Here is a 13,797-nt window from a genome sequence, read left to right on the forward strand (position 1 = left end):
GAATTCCCAGTCTTTTTTTAAAATAAATTTAGATTACCCAATTATTTTTTCCAATTAAGGGGCAATTTAGCGTGGCCAATCCACCTACCCTGCACATTTTTGGGTTGTGGGGGCGAAACCCACACAGACACGGGGAGAATGTGCAAACTCCACACGGACAGTGACCCAGAGCCGGGATTGAACCCGGGACCTCAGCGCCGTGAGGCGGTTGTGCTAACCACTAGGCCACCGTGCTGCCGAATTCCCAGTCTTAAATTGACTATGGTCACGCGTTTTATCAAGGCCCATTTTACCGTTCTCTGGAATTTATCATAGAATCCCTACAGTACAGAAGGAGGCCATTTGGCCCATCGAGCCTGCACCGAATATCTGAAACCTAGGCCCACTTTTGATCGAACCCCACCTAATCTTTGGACAGCAAGGGTCAATTTTTAGCATGGCCAATCCACCTAACCTGCACGTCTTTGGACTGTGGGAGGAAAGCGGAGCACCCGGAGGGAACCCACGCAGACACGAGGAGAAGGTTCAAACGTTATCTTCCGACATACCTTTTCCATTCTTTAAACAGCCACATTCCTCAATGTAAAATATCTGAAGATTCCCCATTCTGGACCTCGGTTTCTTTAGCACGCGGTTGACAATGGTCACCCACACCCAGCCAGGACCACGGCAGTGAGCTGTCACATCGTGGAGGACCTCAGTGCCATTATAGGGGTAAATTGCTCGGCAGTCTTGCTCCACTGAGCAATATCGTGCTCGAATCGGACTGTGTGGTGACACACTGGGACATTGCAGTGTGGAGACCGGGAAAATACTGTCTCCCCCCCCCATTGTCCTGGAGCTGCCAGTAGTCTTCAGTGCACTGGCGTGGTGCCAGGGTTTAGCATGGTTCCCAGCTCCCTAAATATAAATATTTTTAAAATTCTGCCATGCCAGTAACAGCCTGGCTAGGCCGGGCGCAGACTGAGGCCCCCTGAACATGGTGCAGGCAGTGTCCAGGGCAGCTCGTTTTTCTGAAGGACCTCTGTTTGCATGGGAACGGGGAGGTCTCACTTTCAGCTTTGTCAATGCGGCAGTCGGCACACTGGGCACTATGCCCGCCTCGCCAGGATTGGATACCCTGAGTCACAGGTTGCAACATCAACAGGTTTCTAGACCAATGGGTTTGTGTCATTACACAACCTATCTGGTGGGATTGGGATGTTGCGGCCTCCACAGTGGCGAGCCTTGTCATGGGTGGGATGGGAATGTTTGGAGAGCGGCCAGAGGTCAATTGGGCCCGATTTTCAGCTACTGCCCCCCAACGATGCCCGGAATGGGAAAATCCCGGCCATTGTATTCCCTTGATTATTATGAATGGGCCTTTTTAAAATAGCAGACGCAGGAATGTTACACCATGAAGGTGCGGATTATTTCATTATCTTCAGCTGTCAACAGTGGCGCAGTTGGTTCTGCTGTTGCCTCTGAACTGCAAGGCTTCGAGTTCAAGCCCCACTCCAGGGCTTGTTCGAGGAAATCCAAGGCTGACACTCCAGTGCCCGACTGAGGGGGTGTAGCACTCCTGCAAGTCTTGCCCTTTAGGTGAGTTGTCTGTCCTCTCAGGTGTAAAAGATCACATGGCCCTATTTTGAAGATGAGCAGGGTTTTGGTCAAGATTGGTCCCTCCCTGGGCGTTACGGTGGGGCAGTGGTTAGCGCTGTTACCTCACGGCGCCCAGGACCCGGGTTCAATCCCAGCCCCAGCTCACTGTCCGTGTGAAGTTTGCACATTCTCCCCGTGTCTGCGTGGGTTTCGCCCCCACAACCCAAAGATGTGCAGGCTAGATGGATTGGCCACGCTAAATTGCCCCTTAATTGGCAAAAAATAGATTACCCTTAAGAAACAGTACAAAAGCACATTATCTGCTGATTGGGAAGGGTGGTTTGTGGGATTTTGCTGTGGGTAAATTGGGGGCTGTAGTTTCCTACATTGCAACAGTGACTACAATACAAAAATACTTCATCGGCTGTGACGCACTTTGAGGCGTCTATAAATGCAAGTCATTTTTTGTGAAGGGCATGTATCCATTAATCTTTACAGATGTTGCCTTAACCCACCAATAAGATTACAGTGCCTGGCTCACTGCCACGGATCCATCACGTTAGTTATTCAGTTACATTGATTAAATTAAAACCCATTATTATTCGCATCCACTCATTTTTTTTTAACGTGGAAACTGTCCATACCCATCGATTAGCAGCATGAGGGCCGCACGGTAGCATGGTGGTTAGCACAATTGCTTCACAGCTCCAGGGTCCCAGGTTCGATTCCCGGCTGGGTTACTGTCTGTGCGGAGGCTGCACATTCTCCCGGTGTCTGCGTGGGTTTCCTCCGGGTGCTCCGGTTTCCTCCCACAAGCCCCAAAAGGCGTGCTGTTAGGTGAATTGGACATTCTGAATTCTCCCTCTGTGTACCCGAACAGGCGCCGGAGTGTGGCGACTAGGGGCTTTTCACAGTAACTTCATTGCAGCGTTAATGTAAGCCTACTTGTGACAATAATAAAGATTACTATTATCTAAGAATTCCCTCAGGAATTTAATTTGTCTGTTCCTCTGGTTTTTGTGACGAAGGCAGCACGGTAGCATTGTGGTTAGCACAATTGCTTCACAGCTCCAGGGTCCCAGGTTCGATTCCCGGCTGGGTTACTGTCTGTGCGGAGTCTGCACGTTCTCCCCGTGTCTGCGTGGGTTTCCTCCGGGTGCTCCGGTTTCCTCCCACAGTCCAAAGATGTGCAGGTTAGGTGGATTGGCCGTGCTAAATTGCCCTTAGTGTCCAAAATTGCCCTTAGTGTTGGGTGGGGTTACTGGGTTATGGTGATAGGGTGGAGGTGTTGACATTGGGTAGGGTGCTCTTTCCAAGAGCCGGTGCAGACTCGATGGGCCGAATGGCCTCCTTCTGCACTGTAAATTCTATGATTCTATGATTAGTTTGCAATTTTTAACTTGCATCCAGGGAGTCAGCATTCACAGTCTTGGTCCATCCATTTTTAAAATCTTTTCACAAAATATGCTTGTCGCTGGCTAGACCAGCATTCATTGCCCATCCCTAATTGCCCCTTGAGAAGGTGGCGGTGAGCTGTCTGCTTGAACCGCTGTAGCCCCTGAGGTGTAGGTACACCCACTGTGCTGTTAGGAAGGGAGTTCCAGGAATTTGACCCAGCGACAACGAACAAACGGAGCTGTATTTCCAAGTCAAGGTAGCGAGTGGCTCGGAGGGGAACCTCCAGGTGGCGTGGTTCCCATGTCTCTGCTGCCCTTGCTCTTCGAGATGGTAGTGGTCTTGGATGTGGAAGGTGTTGCCGAAGGAGCCTTGGTGAGTTGTAGCATTTCATCCTGTAGATGGTCCACACGGCTGCTACTGTGTGTTGGTGATGGAGGGAGTGAACGTTTAAGGCGGTTGATGGGGTCCCAAACGAACAGGCTGCTTTACCCTGGCGGTGCCGAGTTTCTGGAATCTGTCAGTGGTGGGAAGTCTGGGGAATTCTTGCTATGATTTTCACTGACATATTTTATGATTCAATTTAAACCTTAACTTGGCAGGATCGACCTTGGATATAAAGGTCAATGTAAAAACACTGATGGCAAAATTATGTATTTTCATTTGTAATGAATTTTGTGCTTTTGAAAAACAGAGACATGCTGTCAAAGTTTTTCATCTTGTACCCATCACGACAGATGTAAGAATACCACATTTCAGAGCGACAATTTTGAACATAGAACATACAGTGCAGAAGGAGGCCATTTGGCCCATCGAGTCTGCACCGACCCACTTAAACCCTCACCTCCACCCCATCCCCGTAACCCAATAACCCCATCTAACATTTTTGGACACAAGGGCAATTTATCATGGCCAATCCACCTAACCTGCACGTCTTTGGACTGTGGGAGGAAACTGGAGCGCCCGGAGGAGACCCACGCAGACACAGGGAGGACGTGCAAACTCCGCACAGACAGTGACCCAGCGGGGAATCGAACCTGGGACCCTGGCGCTGTGAAGCCACAGTGTTATCCACTTGTGGATCATGCTATCGACTTGTGCTACCGTGCTGCCCACGGTAGCACAATTTCTACTGCATGAAAAAAATTCTGTATTAACTGCGCAAAAGGGTTTCAATTGGATTTTACCCTGATATTTGGGAAGAATATCTTGATTATTATCTTTTCTTTTCAGGCAAACGTTTTGCAGCATCATTGCTCAGATAACGGAAGAGACCCAGCCAGGTTTTGAAGCCACACTTAAATCTCACGCAGTATCTGACAATTCTGATGTCAAGTTTACCTGCGTTGTGACAGGTAATTATCTGGGAACTCAGTTATGTCCTTTGATGCAGGCATGCGATGTTGAATGGTTTTGTGTGCCAAATAAGCTTTTATCTTTCTGACCATGACATTATTTGTGCAGCTTGCATAGTGCAGGACATGCAGTAAGATGCCACAAGCTTGATGCCAGTTTTCAGAGCAAGGCCCACCAAGACGAAGGCTAAATTTGCGGGCTCCAGCCCATGGTGTTCAATGGAGAGACCCTGGTTTGAACCCCAGTATTGAGCGTGCAAACCAAATGCTGGAATCTCACATTGATAATCAGGAGACCAAGCCCGAGCTATTCCCTACTGTTTCAGAGATAGACCGGCAGAGGAGTTGCCTTGGGCTTATGACATAGAACCTCAGGGAGCTCACAAATAACATGTCTGAACTCAAAGACCAATCGCTCGCATTGCCCAAGAGCTCAATTCGCCTTTGGCTATTCTATATTTACATAGAAACATAGAAAAACAGAAGGAGGCCATTCGGCCCTTCGAGCCTGCTCTGCCATTCATTATGATCATGGCTGATCATCAAGTTCGATACCCTGATCCCACCTTCCCCCCATTTCCCTTGATCCCTTTAGCCCCATGAGCTGTTTCTAATTCCTTCTTGAAATTACACAACGTTTTCGCCTCAACTACTTTCTGTGATAGCAAATTCCACAGATTCACCACTCTCTGGGTGAAGAAATTTCTCCTCACCTCAATCCTAAAAGGTTTACCCCTTATCCTCAAACTGTGACCCCCTAGTTCTGGATTCCCCCCAGCATTGGGAATATTCTTTCTGAATCTACCCTGTCTAATCCTGTTAGAATTTTATAAGTTTCTATGAGATCCCCTCTCACTTTTCTAAACTCCAATGAATCTAATCCTAACCAACTTAGTCTCTCCTCATATGGCAGTCCTGCCTTCCCAGGAATCATCCTGGTAAACCTTCGCTGCTCTCCCTCCATAGCAAGAACATCCTTCCTCAGATAAGGACACCAAAACTGGGCACAATACTCCAGGTGTGACCTCACCAACGCCCTATACAATTGCAGTCAACATTTCTATTCCTATACTCAAATCCTCTCGCCATGAAGGCCAACGTACCATTTGCCATCTTTACTGCCTGCTGTACCTGCCCGCTTACCTTCAGCGACTGATGCACGAGGACACCAAGGTCTCGCTGAGTATCCACCTCTCTCAATTTACATCCATTCAAATAATAATCTGTGTTCCTATGTTATGGGCCAGGGTTTAGAGAACACCAAAGTATATCATGGAGTTCACCTGACCCACAATAGATTTTGGTTATGGGGAGCACAAGGGTCCACTCTCCAGGTGTGATGCAACAGAGTCCTTAAGTATTTTTAAAACAAAGCAATGTTTATTCTATGAATCCAGTTAACACTTTATAAACACACAGTAAACAGTGTATCAACTACCAACACTGACAATCCCCCATAGATACAATACTCTATAGGTAACCCTTAGTAACTTTCCTTACAACATCCATAAGTGAAAAGACCCTTTTTAACAAAGACAGCAGGTTTGAAATCTCTACAGAGAGCAGGTATCACTTTTAAATTATCAAGTGATCTGGACACCTTTTTAACATACAGAGAGAGAGACTCCAACATCCTTGTAGTCTGAATACAACTTTCAACCGAAAATGAAACTAAGACACACAGCAGCTTCCAGCTCAAAGTAAAAGATAGAATCACATTCCAGCTCCGCCCACACAATGACATCACTGCAGTCATTTCAGAAAACACACTTTTATTAAAGGGACTCTCACATGACAGCTATTTTTTGCTACCGAATTTACTGACGTTGAATGACAAATACCCCAAATAGCAGCTAATTTAGAATATCCTACCTGTTACCAGGATCTCGCAATACTTCACAGCATAGGCATAATGGATCAGTTCCAAAGGAGAGTCTGGGAATATGTTGACACATGCGTTTGGGATGGGATTGTGCAAAGCATCAGGAGTTCACCATTATATAGTCCTCCTTGTGGGGTAGGAGTGTACGTTCACCCTGTGTCTGCGTGGGTTTCCTCCGGGTGCTCCGGTTTTCTCCCACAAGTCCCGAAAGGCGTGCCTGTTAGGTGAATTGGACATTCTGAATTATCCCTCTGTATGCCCGAACAGGCGCCGGAATGTGGCGACTAGGGGCTTTTCACAGTAACTTCATTGCAGTGTTAATGTCAGCCTACTTGTGACAATAAAGATTATTAATTATGACTGGGTTAGAAATGTCCTTCTCTAACTGGATGGTTGGTGGTGTCGCGGTAATGTCCCATGCTTAAGGATCCAGGTTAAATGCCACTGGAACATGGGTTCAAATCCCAATTGATGGAATTTTAATTTAATTCTTGAATCTGGAATTGAATGCCAGCCGCAATAACGGTGACCATGAAACCAGAATCCCATCTGTTCACTAGTGTTCGTTAGGGGAGGTAATCTGCCAACTTTACCTGGTCCGGCCTACAGGTGACTCCAGACCCACAGCAATTAACTGCCCGTTAAATCGGCCTTGCACGCCACTCGTTTGTACCTAACTGAGACAGAGACGTTGAACCAGGCAGAATGCAGTGGTCCAAGAAGGCCAAACATCAATACCTTCTCGAGGGCAATTAGGGATGGGCACTAAATGTTAGAAGAATAAATAGGAATGGCAGCACAGATTTGACAGGCCATCTGGTCTATTCCCGTTCCTATTTCTCGTGCTCTTGAAAGGGTCACCAAAATCATATCAGTCGATTCAAGAAAGTAGAGCAGTGTTTTTGCTTGAGGTGGCGTGAGGAGTGTGTCCTGAATTTGTTAAACATCCTACTTAGGCCCACAACCCCACCTAACCTGAACGTCTTTGGACTGTGGGAGGAAACCGGAGCACCCGGACGAAACCCACGCAGACATGGGGAGAACGTGCAGACTCCGCACAGACAGTTGTCCAGGGCTGGAATCGTTGCTTGGCCATGCTAAATTGTCCCTTTACGTCCAAAGGTTAGGTGGAGTTATAGGGTTACAGGTATACGGCGGGGGATTAGGCCTAGGTAGGGTGCATCTTTCAGAGGGTTGCTGCAGCTCGATGGGCCGAATGGTTTCCTTCTGCACTGTAGGGATTTTATGGTCTCTGATCTGGAATCTCTAACCCTTCAGAGCGAAGAGAGAAGCCACCGAGCTGACACCTATGAATCATCGGATCAATGCGTGGGCTAACGATGTAGTGCCTTTAATTCAGTGCAAGATAACATAGTGAGATTTATCATAGCACAATGTGATCTCTTAAGTAGATGATTGACCAAACGGCTATTTATATTGCAATGATTTAATAATGATCTGCTGTATGTTTGCTTCTGGAACGTTGATGTCTCAAACACAGCCATTATTCTGGGTTGGCAATGTTCCAGATGGAACAAATAAGCTTGAGGATGGAATAAAGGTGGACTGTTATCTGTTAGACCCAGAGGTCTGTGAGCAACATTCGGGACTGAAAATTAAAATGCAGCTCTGACAAACAACTGGACCTGTTTTTGAGACTCTGAGACGGCTCCTGTCTCAGTTTACAGTCTTGTACAATGGCAAAAATGATATTTACATTTTATTTTTGGAACACGCCACATGACCTGCATGCACAGGGACGAAACCTGGGGAGACATGTGAGCTGACGCAGGTTGTTGTTGTTGTTGCGTGATCACATGAATGTCCCCCCACCCTGAAGGCTCCCGGCGCGGTTCTCCTGCAGTAGCTCTCAGATGTTTGCCAGGAGCCCCCCTCCCCCACCAGGTTCGAGAAGCTGTCAGCAATGTGCTCTCTGTGAGAGAAAATGTGCTTGCCGGTGTGATAAACCCCGGCACAGTCAAACGCACGAGGGAATCTCTCTCTGAGCTGAGGAAAATCAGGCCTGGCGGAGGGCCCGAGGAGCCAACAAAATGAACCAATGAAAAATCAGGCTGTCTTCTCCGTCCCTCCCCCTCCCCCCCTCAGGTGGGCCTTGCGGTATTGACTGTTCCCTTTTAATATTTTCCCCTGGTAACGGCGCCCAATGATCAATAAACTATTGGACAACGTCAGTAATAAGTGTCGGCTGTGGCTTAGTGTTTAACACTCCTACCTCGCAGTCAGGATATGGTGTGTTCAAGGCCCACTCCAAACACCTGAGCACACGAACGCAGGCCGACAATCCAGTGCGACACTGAGGGAGTGCACGGCACTGTCAGTCTCCATCCTTCGAGGAGATTTTAAACCAAGCTCCCATCTGTCCGGTCAGGTGGATAACAGATACGCGCGGCGCTATCTCAAAAGAATAACGCCTGAATTCTCTCGGTGTTCCGACAATTAGAAACCCTATCGCATAGAAGGAGGCCTTTCGGCCCATTGAGTCTGCACCAGACCTCCGAAAGAGCACCCTGCCTAGGCCCACTCCCTCTGCCCTATCCCTGTAACCCCACCTAACCTGCACACCATTGGACACTGAGGGGCAATTCAGCGCGGCCCATCCACCTAACCTGCACGTCTTTGGACTGTGGGAGGAAACCGCAGCACCCGGAGGAAACCCACGCAGACACGGGGAGAAAGTGCAGACTCCACAGAAGACAGTGACCCAAGCCGGGAATCGAACCCCGGTCCTTGGTGCTGTGAGGCAGCAGTGCTAACCACCGTGCCACCATCCTGCTGAACGCTTGACTCTCAACCGACGCCCTTAAACCTCCCCCAGAGATAATCTGCTTATTGGTGTGTGTGGGAGCTTGCTGTGCATCATTTCTACATTACAACAATGAGCACATTTCAAAAGTTTTTAGAGCACTTTGGGATACCCTGAGGTTGTGAAGGGCTCCAGTGGTCGAGAACACATGGCCCCGGGTATTTTTGTGCCTGTTTATTTTCTTCACCATGGTGTTACCCAGGATGGGGCACGTGTTTTGGGATATGTTTATGTGGCAGGGGGATTGACTTCAATGCATTCCGTTGCTAGGTCACCCAGCACCAGAGATCACGTGGTACAAAGATGACAAGGAGATGGACCGATACTGCGGCCTTCCCAAGTATCAAATATTCCGCCATGGAAAGAAGCATTCACTTCACCTGTACAAGTAAGTAGCAGACAGCAGCGGAGGTGTTTGCCTCGTGGTGATGTCACTGGACCAGCAATCCAGAGGCCCAGGCTAATGCTCAGGCGGAAACACAGGTTCAAATCCCCCAACGGGATTGAAAGCTAGCCTCAGTAATGATGACCACGATGACCAATTGTGGCATCGAGCTCATCCCATTCGGGAAAGAAATCTGCCATCCTTACCTGGTCTGGCCCACAGGCGACTCCTGACCCACAGCAATGTGGTTGATTCCTAACTGCCTTCTGAAATGGCCCAGCAAGCCCCTCAGTTCAAGGTCACTTAGGGATGGGCAACAAGTACTGGCCTCGCTAACGGAGGCCACGTTCCCAGAAACAATACATTTTTAGAATGGAAAGGGAAGATTGTGTGGAAGCTTTGAAGAGGAGCCAAACTACATAACTACAAGTTCGCGCATGGCAAAGCTAGACAAGAATGTGCGTTGTGAGGAAGATGTAACGCAACTACAGGAAGATTTGGACAGACTTAGTGAGTGGAAAAGAACATGGCAGATGGAATATAATGTGGAAAAATGTGAGGTGATCCACTTTGATAGAAGGAACAGAAGTGCGGAGTATTTCTTAAATGGTAAGAAATTAGAAAGTATAGATGTACGAAGGGACCTGGGTGTCCTTGTCCATAATTCACTGATGGCGCACATGCAGGTGCAGCAAGCAATTAGGAAGGCTAATGGAATGTTAGCCTTTATAAATACCAAAGAACAATACGGCAAAGGAACATACCCTTCGGCTCGCCAAGCATGTATCGGTCATCATACCAATCTTGGCCAAAACTCTAAAAGAACAAAGAAACTTTATCACAAGAGGATTTGAGTACAGGAGTAGTGAGGGTTTGCTTCAATTATATAGGAGCTTGGTTAGACCGTACCTGGAGTACTGTGTGCAGTTTTGGTCCCTACCATTAGAAAGGATATTATTGCCATAGAAAGAGTGCAACAAAGTTTAACCAGACTTGTTCCGGGTATTATGGGCCAGGGTTTAGAGAACACCAAAGTATTTCATTGAGTTCACCTGACCCACAACTTTTAATAGATTTTGGTTACGGACAAGTGTGATGCAACAGAGATCTAAAGTATTTTTAAACAAAAACAATATTTATTCTGTGAATCCAGTTAACATTTTATGAACACACATCTTATCAACTACCAACACTGATAATCCCCACAGATACAATGCTCTATAGGTAACCCTTAGTAACTTTCCTAACAACATCCATAAGCCAAAGACCCTTTTAAACAAAGACAGCAGGTTTGTCTTCCTTACAGAAACCGGTATTACTTTGAAATCATCAAGTGATCTGGAGACATTCTTTAGCATGCAGAGAGAGAGACCAAAATGCACCTCTATGGTTTGAATACAGATCTCCAACTGAAAACGAAACTAAAACTCAGAGCCAAAAACAGCTTCCAGCTCAAAAAGAAAGTAAAAAGCAGAGCCAGAGCCTAGCTCCACCCACACACTGACATCACTGCAGACACCTGAGAAGACAAACATTTCTTAAAGTGACATTCCCATGAAACGGTTAAGGCAGGACTGTCTTATGCAGAGAGATTGTGCAAACTGAGTTTGTGTTCTGCAGTGTTTCGAAGAATGAGAGGTGATCTCATTGAAACCTACAAAATAATTAAAGGAGTAGACAGGGTAGATACAGGTTAGATGTTTCCCTTGGCTAGGGAGTCTACAAATGGGGTACAATTTCAAAATAAGATGGGAGCCACTTGGGACCGAGATGAGGAGACATCTTTTTACACAGAGGGTGGTAAATCTTTGTCTATCCCAGCGGATAGATATATTTTCTATCCCAGAGGGTGTGGAAGCTCAGTCACTGAGTATGTTTGAAGCAGAGTTTGATAGATTTCTGATTGACAATAATTGAAAGGGTTCATAGATCATGGAATTTACAGTGCAGAAGGAGGCCATTTGGCCCATCGAGTCTGCACCGGCTGTTGGAAAGAGCACCCTACCCAAGCCCACACCTCCATAACCCAGTAACCCCACCCAACACTAAGGGCAATCTTGGACACTAAGGGCAATCTAGTGTGGCCAGTCCACCTAACCTGCACATCTTTGGACTGTGGGAGGAAACCGGAGCACCCGGGGGAAACCCACGCACACACGGGGAGAACGTGCAGACTCCGCACAGGTAGTGACCCAAGCCGGGAATCGAACCTGGGACCCTGGAGCTGTGAAGCAAGTGTGCTAACCACAATGCTACCGTGCTGCCCCCATGGGAATAGTGGGTGCAAAGGCAGTGAAGTGTCCAATCAGTATTGAATGGCGGAGCAGGCTCGACGGGCTGAATGGCCTCCTCCTGTTCCTATGTTTGCGTCCCTGTGACAGGAGTTTGAACTGTTTAAAGTCCAGGTAACAACATTCTGCATCGCCCCAAACACCCTCTGAGTCAGATCGAGCATTGCGTGCAATTGGAGATTTATCCTTTTACTTTGTCCCATCCAGGAATAGCATGGATTAGGTCCCGCTGGACTTCTCAGCTCCAACTAGCCAAATCCACTGGGCAGGTCGGGCACTCTGTCCTGTTCCTCCACCCCCCCCACCAAACTCCAGAAGTCGAAGCTGAACTAATCTCGAAACAGATATCAACATGGGACTCTCACTGCTGAAAGCACAATGTCTTCAGAAAATATATGCTACACACGGTGTTCAAAAATCAATAGGAAAATGCTTTGAACCACAAGTTTCCTCCACTAAGGAACTCCCACACAGTCCCAGATTAGATACAGCATTGATGAGACAGAGCAAGGCTCTCTCTGTTCTGTGCTCTGATACAGCATTGATGAGACAGAGCAAGGCTCTCTCTGTTCTGTGCTCTGATACAGCATTGATGAGACAGAGCAAGGCTCTCTCTGTTCTGTGCTCTGATACAGCATTGATGAGACAGAGCAAGGCTCTCTCTGTTCTGTGCTCTGAGGTGATTAGGGATCTCACACAGCCAAACATCTACTTCACTGCCCATCAAACATACAATGGCGAGGTTGACTGACAGCTTAAAACTCCTGACAGTACCCAGCCCGCATTCCCGAATCATGCACCTGGCAAACGTGTAAGGTAGTCGAATGCGTTGTTAAAAGACGGATCTTAATGATAGAAATAAATAACAACGTTTAACAGAAACAAAGGAACACAGGAGCACTGGAATGGCTTCTGTGCCGACTGAAGCCCCACGCCCAAAGCCCGCACATGCTCAGAAAGGGGAAAGGCTTCTCAGAACACTCTGTAACAGTGTATAACACATGAGATGGAATTAGAAGTTGAAATGCCATTAAGCGAGTCTGAGCAGCTGAGCGAACATAGGCTAGATAAGAATGAAAGAGTCTAGCAAGGCTAGATGGAATGTATTTTAATGCAAGGAGCCTGAGGAGTGAAACAGATGAGCTTAGGACACAGAGGGCACAGATAGAGAGTGTGATATCACCGAAATGTGGCTGAAAGATTGTTGGCAGCTCAACATTTCTGGTTATAGGGTGTTCAGATGAGGTAGAGAGGAGGGGTGGACGAGGAGGAAGGGGTCACAATATTGATCAAGGAATCAATTATAGTAGTGAGGAGAGAAGATATCCTGGAAGGAGCAAGACATGAGGCCATATGGGTAGAAGCAAAAAACACATTGTTGAGTGTGTGGCCGCAAATGGTCAGCGAGAGACAGAGGATCAACTATGTAATCAAATTTCAGAACTGTGTAGGAATAATAAGGCAGAAATAGTCAGGGGTTTTAACTATGCAAATATTAACAGGGATAGTTCTGGTGTGCAAGCTAGGCAGGGAGGGAAATTTTTAAATTGCATTCAGGAGAACTTTTTTTAGCCAGTACATAGAATCCCGACAGTGCAGAAGGGGGCCATTTGGCCCCTTGAGTCAGCACCGACCCTCAGAAAGAGCACCCTACCTAGGCCCACTCCCACCCCTCGCCCCATAACCCCACCTAACCGGCACATTAAGGGGCCATTTTAGAACGGCCAATCCACCTAACCTGCACATCCTTCGACACTGAGGGGCAATTTATCATGGCCAATCCACCTAACCTGCACATCTTTGGACTGTGGGAGGAAACCGGAGCACCCGGAGGAAACACACGCACACAGGGGGAGTAAACGCAAACTCCACACAGTCACCCGAGGCAGGAATCAAACCCCGGTCCCTGGCACTGTGAGGCAGCAGTGCTAACCACTGTGCCACCGTGCCGGTGATTCAACTGAGGTGAACTTGGGGTTCCAAGTTCTCAGCACTCATGGGGTAAAGAAGCTTCTCCTGAATTCCTTATTGGATTTACTGGTGACTGTCTTATATTTAAGGCCTCTTCTTTAGAGAAAAGAGCT

The 13,797-nt window shown here is 47.5% G+C and overlaps 2 protein-coding genes across 2 annotated transcripts in view; one reads left to right on the forward strand and one right to left on the reverse strand.

Annotated features, from left to right (window-relative positions):
* Positions 1–13,797, reverse strand: part of malt3 (MALT paracaspase 3) — a 242,432-nt gene that overhangs the window by 169,657 nt on the left and 58,978 nt on the right. The gene's annotated exons all lie outside the window — the stretch shown is intronic.
* Positions 1–13,797, forward strand: part of alpk3a (alpha-kinase 3a) — an 81,738-nt gene that overhangs the window by 7,172 nt on the left and 60,769 nt on the right. The window contains exons 3-4 of the mRNA XM_038784247.1: positions 4,210–4,331; positions 9,308–9,425. Of these exons, the coding sequence (XP_038640175.1) occupies positions 4,210–4,331; positions 9,308–9,425 (240 nt within the window). The remainder of the gene's footprint in view (positions 1–4,209; positions 4,332–9,307; positions 9,426–13,797) is intronic.

The sequence above is a fragment of the Scyliorhinus canicula genome, chromosome 24 (assembly GCF_902713615.1).
Source record: "Scyliorhinus canicula chromosome 24, sScyCan1.1, whole genome shotgun sequence".
Lineage (NCBI taxonomy): Eukaryota > Metazoa > Chordata > Chondrichthyes > Carcharhiniformes > Scyliorhinidae > Scyliorhinus > Scyliorhinus canicula.